Source organism: Carettochelys insculpta, chromosome 11 (genome assembly GCF_033958435.1).
Source record: "Carettochelys insculpta isolate YL-2023 chromosome 11, ASM3395843v1, whole genome shotgun sequence".
NCBI lineage: Eukaryota > Metazoa > Chordata > Testudines > Carettochelyidae > Carettochelys > Carettochelys insculpta.
In genome coordinates, this window is record NC_134147.1 from 20,434,406 (window position 1) to 20,445,493 (window position 11,088).

At 61.0% G+C, this 11,088-nt stretch overlaps 1 protein-coding gene across 2 annotated transcripts; it reads right to left on the bottom strand.

Moving 5' to 3' along the window:
• Nucleotides 1-341: 341 nt before the first annotated feature.
• On the bottom strand, nt 342-10,359 carry RIN1 (Ras and Rab interactor 1). 2 transcript variants are annotated; one of them, XM_075005068.1, is made up of 10 exons: nt 9,428-10,359; nt 9,051-9,234; nt 8,333-8,447; nt 8,112-8,184; nt 7,777-7,868; nt 6,648-7,430; nt 5,216-5,521; nt 2,869-3,000; nt 1,868-2,019; nt 342-1,635 (listed from the first exon to the last, which is right to left on the bottom strand). In XM_075005068.1, the coding sequence occupies exons 1-10, from the start codon at nt 9,451-9,453 to the stop codon at nt 1,324-1,326; spliced, it is 2,175 nt and encodes a 724-aa protein (XP_074861169.1). In that variant the 5' UTR covers nt 9,454-10,359; the 3' UTR covers nt 342-1,323. The 2 variants fall into 2 exon arrangements, with proteins under 2 accessions (XP_074861169.1, XP_074861170.1); XM_075005069.1 differs by lacking the exons at nt 7,777-7,868; nt 8,333-8,447.
• Between the last annotated feature and the right edge of the window lie 729 nt (nt 10,360-11,088).

Consider the following 11,088-nt stretch of genomic DNA (forward strand, 5'->3'; position numbering starts at 1 on the left):
TCACTCCCACAGGGTGCCAGCACCCCCGAGTCCACCTGCACTCTGGCAGAGCTGTGCTGGAGGGTGTAATCGTTAGCAGCAGCAGGGGGGCTTGACGTTGTCCCTGCGCTACCCAGATGCCAGCAATGCCAGCACCCGCCTATTTCTCCCTTTTGATTGCTCCCATTTTCCTCAAAACCCACTCATGCTGCCTAGAATGTTCCTGGGAACTGATCCGACACACTGTTCAAAAGTTCTCTCCTTACCGATTGTCCCGATCATAACATCTAGTCATGAGGCTCGCAACACAAATATTGTTGTAATAATAAAAGTTCTCTCTGTTTCTTTTTATTAACTTGATTTTGGTTAATGTTTGTGTCCTGGTTTTTACTTTTGGGGCTGAGATTTCCCAAATAGCCTCTCCCTGGTTTCCTTATTATTACTTGGGTGGTGGCAGCAAATCTTATCCCCAAAATCTAAGGGTTTTTTAGGATTTTGGGAGGGGAGTTTATACCAAAACCTGGTACATAAGGTTTTAGAGGTACTTTTGCTGGCCCCCACTTCTGCATTTATCTTGCTAGAGCGGGGAAGCAGCCATAACGCCGACGGAGAGAGCCAAACCGACCTCACTGCTGATAAAGTAGAGCCCACAACAATATTAACAGGAGAGGTTTGTGTTCCAGAGCACTGTATTTATCTAAACCATATTTAGACCTTCAGGGGAAAAAAAAAGACAAGTTAAAAACAAAGAATGCTGCTCTTTGAACAAAGTAGATTTTTTGCAGATAGTAAATAAAGTAGGCCCTACAATAACATAAATACAAGAGCATTTTGTAGCAGAATGCTTTTCCTTTTACTATATAAACAAATTGTAAATGGAGGCCTCAGGCAAACTGGGCTGTGTCATTTTTGGGAGAATAAAAAATAGATATGAGTCCCCCCCCCACCCAAATATTTAATAAAGGAGGCCCTACAAAAATAACAGTGGCAAAAGAGGCTTTTGTGCCAGCAAATCCTCCTGGCGTACGTGCATTGATCCTCCGTCTCACTGAAGAAAGTCTCTCTCTTGGCATTTACCAGACTCTCATTCAAATCGGCAGTGATGCTTCCTGCTCCCCCGACTCCCTAGAGAGGGGGACACAAGTCCCCCAGCATCACACCCCTCCCCTCCCAGACAGTGGAACAGGAAGGGGCTCCGGGGAATAGCTCCCTCTGGAACACTGCTGTGGGGTTCCCATGCTGGGCTGGAAGCAGGCGGCTGAGGCTCCCTGAGGGAAATGGTTTCAAAGCCAGTCGCACAGAGCTGGGCCTCGAACCCAGCAGCCCTCACTCCCAGCCCCGGCTCTAACCTATCAGGCCCTGCTCCCTGCCTAGAGCCGAGGCACAACCCGGTGCCCTGGGCCCGAGCGGTTCCTCCAGGTCAATGGCTCCTTCGCGGAGCAGCCTGCGTGGGGGTCCTGGCCCGGGTCCCATCTCCCCAGGGTGGTGACACTGGGCTGGGCGCTCCTCGGACCGGCACTGCCCCGCAGGGTGCTGGGGGAGTCTGTCGTTTAGGGGGTGCCCCCCTAGCTGCTCAGCCGTCTCCTGGGCTCCCAGCACAGGCATGGTGGAGTGGAGCCTGTTGTAGGGGGACTGGGTCATCCCAGGCTGTGGATCCTGGAAGGCAGAGCAGGCAGTGAGTGAGAGGGCACTGAGGGGCATAGGGGACAGGGACTGAGCCAGCACCAGGGATGATGCAGGGGGACTGTGCAGGCAAGGAGAAGGGGAGGGACAGGGCCTGGGACTGTGGGGTAGCAGAGAAGGGATGGGGGACAGGGTGGGTAGCAAGGAAGGGAGGGTGGCGGGGAGCCCCCTGCAGCGACTCCCTCCCAAGCACCTCCCCACATACCCCGCTTGGGCTGCCAGGGGGTTGCCTTGAGGGGTGCTGGTGCCTCCAGCTCAGGGCTCTCTGGACATCAGGGCACTGCTCCTTTAGGTCCTCTTTGTGGAAGCTCCCCAGCAGGGCCAGGCTGGCCTGGAGAGTGGTCAGGTAGTAGCCACCTGGGGGAGGATGGAGCATAGCTTGCGAGGCTGGCAGGGGATTCCCGAGGCTGGCCTCTCTGCACAGGGCTGCTCTGACCCATCCCAGAGGGCTCAGCAACACCTCCCAGGCCGGTGCCGGAGAACCCAGCCCTGCTTGACTCCCCTCCCTGAGCAATGCGCGCCTGCCTGCTGGTGCGAATTCGGCCAGCTCCTGTGCCCAGCCTTTGGTCTCTCCCCACCGCTCTCCTGTCCCTGCTCCCCACGTAGTACTTGGACTGGGCTCACTTAGGCTGCAGTTGCCAGAGGCTGTAACTCAGAATCACTTATGCAATTCGCATTGCGCAAGGGGCGTGATTTACTTTGAGGGAGCTTATTTCAAACTTGGTGCAGCCCCGTGGCCCCCAGGTTCGGCACAAGGGGCTATTCTGAAGGCTCCATTACCTGGCACATGACATGGGGCGCCGGAACCGGAATTCCGCGCCCGGAATAACGCTGCTGTTTTGTGCATGGTGTTTCGTCGGTTGTAACCCGAAATAGCAACTAACATGTAGGCAGGGCCTTAGCCTTTCCGCCGTTGAACCAAGCGCCTGGTGCCCCAGACCAGAGCTGGATGCAAGATCCCCGTGGCAGCTGCACCAGTGCCATACACAGGGGCAACAGAAACCCCCTTCACCTAGTCAAGAGCCCCCTGTTTACACCCCCGGGGCTCACGTCCCATTAGGGCCCCCCCCATTCAGGGAAGTAAAGGGACACTGGGGATTTTCCCCTCGAGGGGGCACCATCTCTGATCAGGCTCCAGGGTGAGGGGACAGCTTGGCTCGGGGGGGAGGGAAAAGGTGCAGTTGAAGGCTTAGGGGTCTTCCTTACCTTCTCCCACGAGCTGGCTGGGCTCCATCAGTTCCATCATGTACTCAGCCTCCATGAGCAGCTGGGGCAGGTCGCACTGAGCCAGGAAGAAGCTCAGAACTGGCAGGAACTCATCTGCCCCATAGCTCCCATCTGGGGGAAGACAGTAGGCGTCAGCGGGGGCTGGGGTGGGCAGGGATGCAGCAGGAGGCTCGGGGAGGGGTCCTGGCAGCAGGGGAGGCAGAGAGTGTTGGAGCACAGGCTGGGGATGGGGTGTAGCTACATCTTTGTATTCATCGGTTTTGTAGGAGTGTGGGTCATCTTCATACAATCTCTGAATCAAGTCTTTGCAATACATAACCCTCATTGTCATAGAGCTTTGTAATGAGTCCTTTTGCCTAGACACTCTGTGTGTGTGTGTGTGTGTGTATAAACTCTATATTCAGTCCTTTTATGTAGAAACTTTGTATTAAGTCTTTTGCATCAAGTCTTGGTAGAATAGTCCCTAAGGATAATTAAGGTAAAGAGAATGTCTTTCTACCAGGACACATCTTTCCCCTTTGGCTTGATTGTCCTGTTGAATGAATGAGGTGTGACTGGCTAAGGTGTGAAGGGGGAGCCCCCCTCGGACAGGGCGTGGAGAGGGGATCCCAGGACACCGTCAAGTGGGTGCACTGAAAGCAGATCAGACATATTGATGGCCTTGGGAGTCACAAGCAAGCACCTGCTTCTGGAGGCACCATTCCTGAAGAGGAGTGTGGCAGCCTTAAGCCAACCCCTGAAGAAGGTGCCAGTGACGACTAACTCCGTTTGCATGTGATGACACAGAATTTGCATAGGGACATGATGACGAAGTGGTACAGATCTGCATGAGAGGGAAGCCATTATAAATCTATGGTACCTTGCAGGAGGACACCAGGGCTACATCTACACATGCAGCCAACATCGAAATAGCTTATTTCGATGTTGCGACATCGAAATAGTCTATTTCGATGAATAACGTCTACACGTCCTCCAGGGCCGGCAACGTCGATGTTCAACTTTGACGTTGCTCAGCCCAACATCGAAATAGGCGCAGCGAGGGAACGTCTACACGTCAAAGTAACACACATGGAAATAGGGATGCCAGGCACAGCTGCAGACAGGGTCACAGGGCGGACTCAACAGCAAGCCGCTCCCTTAAAGGGCCCCTCCCAGACACAGTTGCACTAAACAACACAAGATCCACAGAGCTGACAACTGGTTGCAGACCCTGTGTCTGCAGCATAGATCCCCAGCTGCCGCAGAAGCAGCCAGAAGCCCTGGGCTAAGGGCTGCTGCCCACGGTGACCATAGAGCCCCGCAGGGGCTGGAGAGAGAGCGTCTCTCAACCCCCCAGCTGATGGCCGCCATGGAGGACCCAGCAATTTCAACGTTGCGGGACGCGGATCGTCTACACGGTCCCTACTTCGACGTTGAACGTCGAAGTAGGGCGCTATTCCTATCTCCTCATGAGGTTAGCGACTTCGACGTCTCGCCGCCTAACGTCGAAGTTAACTTCGAAATAGCGCCCGACGTGTGTAGACGTGACGGGCGCTATGTCGAAGTTGGTGACGCTACTTCGAAGTAGCGTGCACGTGTAGACGCAGCCCAGGTCTTTTGTCCTGTCAACATCGGAGCATGGATCTGCAGAAGCCCAGCTCCACCTCTCCTGCATCTAACTCACCTGATCAGTGACATTAGGGGGAGTGACTAATTGGTAACAACAAGATAGTGTGTTTGTGTGGGGGGGTGGTAAATGAGTGTACTATGGGGTATCTATATGATAAAATAGTGATTGATGTCTGTATTACCAATAAATGTGGTGTTTTCCCTTATCTCCCCTGAAAAGATCCTGCATAATGCTTGAAGTACAACGGGGGCTCCTGGCAGTGGAGTGAGTGGGCAGCGCAGGGAGCCCAGGCTGGGCAGGGATCCCAGAGGCTTGGGGTGCAGGGTGCATGGACGGGGGCACTGGGAGGGAGGTGCAGGGACTGGGGTGGATTTGTAAGGTGGGGAGGTGCGGCGGGTGTGCAGAACGGGGATGGGGAGGCTCAGGAAGTTGTAGGGAATTAGCAGGTTGTGGGTGAAGGAGGGGGCCAGGCCTGGGGTGGTGCAACGGTCAGTGCTGGGGAGCAAGGACCATGTGGGGGTTGTCCGTACCTGGGACAGATGTATGGCTGCAGAGATGCCCTCCTAGGCCTGGGCAGGAAGAGTGGGGGGCTGGCAAGGTGGGAGGGCCATGCAGGCTGCAGGGAGGGCGTGCTCCCATGGCCCTGCAGACACCTTTGGAGACCTGCAGGGGCAGCCCCCCATGGGCAAGGGAGGGGAGGGGATGAAGGGTCTGTACCTGAGGCTGCTCCCATGGCTCGGTAGACGCCCTTGCAAGCCTGCAGCAGCAGGGCCACCTGGGTGCTCGGCGAATAGGCACGCAGCAGCTGCAGCAGTTTGTGCTGTGCCCGCTGGGTGTCAGCGGGGCCGGGCACCGGCACCCGTGCTGGGAAGGCATCAGGGCCTCGCTCCCGCACCAGCCGCAGGTTCTCCTGGAGCTGGCCCAGGGAACCATCTGCCACATGCAGCCCGCGCAGCCGGGATGCCAGCAGTGGCTTTAGGGGCTTCAGCACACAACGGTGGAGGGCCCGTTCCAGCACAGCATCTGGGGGACAGGAGTGGGTTATGCCTCGATGCCTTGTCTGGGATCCAGGTTTCTCCTGCTCTAACCCACTGCCCCCCTTCCTCTCGCTGGAGTGGGAACACCATTCAGGCATCCTAGTGCCCGGCCACACTAGACCCCACCCACCTCCTAGGGCCAGGAACAGAACCAGGGGTCCTGCCTCTTCCGCACCCCAATCTCCAAGACTCAGGGTGCCCACACTGCCCTCTGGCAAATACGGGACACTGGCCTCCGGGGACAGGCATGGGGCTGCTTGGCGATGGGGGCACCAGCTCCAAGGTGAGGCACCAAAAATGGGGGCTCTGCAGCCTCCCAGGGCGAGGCACCAGGGATGAAGGGGAGTGGTGGATGGGGCATGTTCCAAAGCCTCCAGAGCAGGGAATGAAGCAGGAGCCACCTCCCTGCGGCGTGGGAGGCCGGGGAAGGAGGCAGCTGACCCACAGAGGAGCTCCCTGCCAGTGGGAGCTGCCTCCCCTAAGTATAGGCACCAGGGAACGAGGCAGCCACCACGGGGAGCCAGGGAATGGGGCAGCTGCCCCCCCCCAGGAGCTCCCTTGTGCAGCAGCTGCTGCCACAAGGTGCAGAGCTCTGGGGCACAGGGCAGCCGCCCAGCAGAGGAGCGCCCTGGCGGGAGCGGCTACCACCCCCAGACACAGGGTGCCAGGGAGCAGGAGCCCCGAAAAATACGGGACAATTTGCCTATTTTCTTCAAAGAGCCAGAACACCTGAGAGACAGCTTAAATAAGGGACCGTCCTGGTGAAAACAGGACGGATGGTCACCCTGCCACGATCGCGCCCTTGTAACATAGGAGTCCTGGCTCCCAGCCAGCGTCCGCTCTAATTTTTTCCATCCCTGGGCAGAATAAATTTTACGTGCAGCGAGGCACGTGCCGACATGCACCTCCACTAGAAGCACACACTGCCGGCCATGGGCGCTCTGCTCATCGGCTTGGCATCATTTGAATCTCCCCTGTGCAGCCACCCGATGCTCAGCCTACAGGAAACACTGCTTCCAGCCCCCCCTGCTCTAACCCACCGGGCCCCGCTCCCCTCCCTGAGCCGGACCGAGAACCCCAGCCTCGTGGCTCTCTCCCACAGCCCCACTCACCCAGCCGGTGCTCAGGCAGCAGCGTGGGGCTGGGCAGCTCCAGGGCTGGGCTCTGCAGCAGCTGGGCCTTGGTGTGCGTCAGGAAGGCCCGGATGGGGCTCAGGAGCTCGTGGCTGGACCGCCACTGCCCCCCTCCACCTCTCACCGTGGTCAGGAAATCCTGGATGCTGGCCCCCAGCCTGGTGCTTCGATCCTGTGCCAGCCCCTGCATGGCCCGTACCAGCCGCTTCTCAGGGGCCAGCACTGCCAGGACAGCGTCACTCATGGAGCGCAGGGGGGCCCGGGGACGGCGCTGGGCAGGAGGGGAGGGGGCTCGTGGACTGCCACCCTCCTCGCTCTCTGAGTCACTGTCCAGCTCCTGCAGGGATGGGAGACTGAGCCCAGGTGGCTCGGGCTGCAGGGGCTCCCCAGCCCGCTGGGGCACCCGATACCCTGACGCGCTGAGCAGGGAGCACTGGTCTGGCTCCCGGTGCGGCGGCGGGGGCGTCCCCGCCTGGCTCGCAGGGATGGGGGGCGGCGGCTTAGGGGGCGGCGAGAGGGGGCTGGAGGTCTCGGTGGACACCCGCACTTTAATGCTGCGCTTGAAGTCGTCACGCCGGCAGCCACTGTCCCTGTCCTGGAACAGGGGGTTAAGAAAGCCCAGGGCCCCGTTGCCCAGGCCGCAGTCCAGCTCCCTTGGGCTCCGCGTGGGGATTGCACCCCGCCGGGCAGCTGCAGCCCCAGAGCAGGGGGGCTCAGGCGGCTCCGGGGGGTCCTTGGCATTGAGAGAGGAGCTCCAGAATTCTGCAGGGGAGGGAAGGAGGGGTCAGTACCCAGGAGAGCGCATGGCCCTTTCCCCTCCAGGCTGTACTGGTCTGATCTGGCCAGTGGGGGGGCTGGCAGGAATGAGATAGGGGACTTTCCCCTCTAGGGGGCGCTGGCTCCAAGCTGGCCCCACAGCGGGGGGAGGGGCGGGGTTTCCCAGCTGTCTGGGGAAGGGGGGGCAATGGGGGAAGGGGAGTAGCTGTGGGGAGGGGGTGTTGAGGTGGAAATGGGGTGGGGAGGGACCGGGGGGCTGAAAGGAGAGGAAGGATTAAAGGGAGGTGTGCAGGGGCCAGCGAGGGGGGAGAAATGGGGGGGTTCCACTCACCCAGCCCCAGGTGGGAAATGGCCTCCAGCTCCTTGTGCGACCTGGCCTGCTGGATGGGCTGGGGCAGGCGCAGGGCCACCGGGAGAACCTCCCTAGGGGCACAGTGCATCAGCTCCGACAGCGGCTCCAGGGACCCCTCCTCTCCCAAGGGCCCTCCCCCAATCGCCTGCTGCCCGTCCCCCACCCTGCCAGCCTGGGGGACTCTCCCCCATCCACTTCTGCCCCAGCACCCCTCCCCCTCGCTGCCCCAGCCACTCCAGGATCTCAGGGCACCGGGAGCAGGGGAGAGCTGGAGCTCAGGGGTTCAGGCCGTAGTTAGGGAGTCCCCCACTCACTGGTTCTGGCAGTAGGAGGCCACCAGGTGCAGCAGGTCTGGGAAGTTCTGGGTTGAACCGTCCAGGGAGATTCCTGCAAAAAGAAAGACTCTGGTGCTCAGAGCTGCTCTCCCCTGGCAGTCAGGGCTCCCCTTCTGGCCCGGTGCAGCGACAGGGAGCCAAGGACAGGACAGGGCCCAGGTGCAGTGCTGGAGTGCAGGGCCGCAGGGGCACATCCCTACCGGCTGGTCCCTCCTGCAGGCAGTAGCTGGCAACAAAGGCCGGGGCCAGGTCGTCCAGGAGGCGCAAGCAGAGTGCCCGGCACCGGCGCGTGTTTGATCGGCGTACCAGGAATGTCTGGGGCAAGAAGGGGGCACCTGTCAGCAGCAGTGTCCCTATAAGCGGGGCACCTGGGCGGCTGCTCAGGAGGAGATCTAAGGCCGCCCAGTAACAGCAGAGCACCCACAGCTGGGATTTTGTCACTACTGGCGGGGGCGCACATGCACACAGGCCTCGTGCAGAGAACAAACGTTTTGTGCACACGGGTGGAAAAGATTCGAGCGAACATTGGCCAGTGGGAGCTGTGAGGGGCTGGGGGCTCAGGACAGTGTCTGATATCCACTAGGGTTCCTCGTTCAGCACATGGACCCATCCAGTGTGGGATTTCCCCCCATCAAACCAATGGACCCATCCAGTGTGGGATTTCCCCCCATCAAACCAATGGACCCATCCAGTGTGGGATCCCCCCCATCAAACTAATGGACCCATCCAGTGTGGGATTCCACCCCATCAAACCAATGGACCCATCCAGTGTGGGATCCCCACTATCAAACCCAGGGACCCAGCTGGTGTGGCCGTCCCCTCCCCATCAGACCAATGGAGCCACCCTGCATGGAATGCCCCCAATCAGCCCGTGGACCCACTGCCTCCAGTACCCAGCAGCGCCCCACGAGCCCTCACCCCAGGGGGTTCCCGCTGCAGGATGTGCAGGGCCGTGGCCGAGTTGAGGCTCAGCTGCAGCCACACCGGCTGGGTGAGGAGCAGGCGATCCAGGAGGCTGACGCTGTTCGGAGCCCCCTGGGCTGGCCTGGGCCGGGGCGAGAGGTGCGGCTCTGGGACATCGTACACAGGGTCACGCCCCGCCCTGAGGAGGAAGACAGAGCTGGGAGCCGGGCAGGGAACCAGGGCCAGAGGAAGCAGGGCGCTGAGGGCCAGAGCCAGGAACCCAGGAGTCCTGGCTCCCAGATCCACCTGCTAGGCCCTGCCGCCCTCCCCGAGCTGGAGAGAACCCAGGAGTCCTGGCTTCCCCCATCCCCCAGCCCACCCCTCTGCCATACCCGTCTGGCTGCTCCGGGGGCTCCATGTCGGCCGCAGGTGAGGGCAGCTCAGCCAGGCTCCCTCTGCCAGCAGGAGGAGCCGCTGGGAGGGCTCAGCCCCGGGGCCTCTGGTACCGGCGCTCCGGGCCGGCCGAGCGCGGGGCAGCCCAGCCTGCCGCCAGCCCTGCCACGCTCCCGGGAGGCAGCAGGAGGAGCAGGAAGGGCAGGACTCGCACCCACGTGGCCCAGGCCAGGAACTTGCTTCTCCCCAGGGCATGGAGCCCCGGCAGGGCGCAGCGATGCAGCCGCTTCTGGGGTGGGGCGCGGGGGCTGTTCCCGGCGGGAGGGCTGCGGCTCCACCGCCCAGAGCCCGGCTCCGCTGGAGGGGGGCCAGCCCCGGGCAGCGGAACCCGCGTCGGCCGTGACTCACCGTCACACCCAGCCGCGGCACAGCCCCAGCCCCAGGCAGGCAGGGCCAGGCGGCCGCTCCCCCCAGCGCAGTCACGTTCTCCAGGCACAGCTCTCCGGGCTGGCACAGCCCGTGCGGGGGCGCGGATCTAATCAGCCGCCCCAGGGCAGGAGTCAGGCGCAGCTCAGACAGCAGCCTCCGGCTCGCCCACTTCGCACAGGGGTAAACTGAGGCACGGGGCAGGGCTCTGCAGCCCCCCTGCTCTAACCCACTGCCCTAGCTAAGAGCGGAACCCGGGCGTCCTGCCTCCCAGCCCCCCACTCTCCTCCCAGAGCTGGGGCTAGACTCCCAGCTACCCCACCAGCACTAACCACTAGACGTGGCTGTGCTCCCAGGGCTGGGGTGGAAGCCAGGCCTTGCTGCCGGCAGCCTGCTCGCAGCACCAGACTCCACTCTTCCAGAGAGGAGGGAAAAGTCAGTGTCAGGCCGGCAGGCCAGGCCTGGGCATGTGGATAAGCGCTGGGACACAGCCAGGGGCTATATGGAAGAGAGGGGAAATCAGCTACAGCTGGAAAATCCAGCAGAACCAAGCCACCTCCCACCCAGAGCCCATCCCACCTCCTGCACTGACCCCAGCCCGGCTGCTCCCACCCTGCCAGTAACCAAGACGTGATGTGAATCCAGTCCAGGTTCAAATCACATGGGGGAGTCCTCAGGGTCCCCTTCCGCTCTCCCGGGGCCCGTGTCCCATCCCAGTGCCCCCCCTTCCAGGCCCATAGCTGGCAGTGCCCCCGTCTCTCTCTGCTGCCCATAGCATCACCATTAATTCATTAGTCCCTTCGCTTCCACTACCGACTCAGAGATGGTGGGCTCTGAGCATGGCTGGGCCCCCAGCCAAACTGCCTGGCCTCCCCTACACACCACAGGACCTGGGCCCCATCCCCTGGGGGCTTCCTTGCTCCTGGGTTTTGTATCTGTCCCCCGTCGCCACCTTAGAGCTCTGCTCTTTCACCTCCCCCCCTTCACCAGGAAGGCTCCAGTGCAGGCAAGGAAACTGAGGCACGATTGGGGGGGTGGGGGGCTCTGCCACTGTCAGCCAGCGAGCTCGGAATGGAAGCTCAGGATCCAGGCTCCCAGAACACCCCCCGATCCAGTAGACCCTCCAGTCCTTCCAAACCTGAGGCTAGAACTAAGGGGTCCTGGTTTCCTGTGCTCACTTGACCCCCCAGCTCTCCCCAAAGTGACACGAGGAGCCGGGGGGTCTGGCTGCCAG

Excerpts from the sequence above, each read along its gene's own strand:
- RIN1 (XM_075005068.1), bottom strand. The coding sequence starts at position 9,453 with ATGGAGCCCCCGGAGCAGCCAGACGG. Across the intron at positions 9,235-9,427 it reads CCCCCGGAGCAGCCAGACGG|GGCGGGGCGTGACCCTGTGT; the intron begins GTATGGCAGAGG and ends CTTCCTCCTCAG. Across the intron at positions 2,020-2,868 it reads CAGCCAGCTCGTGGGAGAAG|GTGGCTACTACCTGACCACT; the intron begins GTAAGGAAGACC and ends ATCCTCCCCCAG.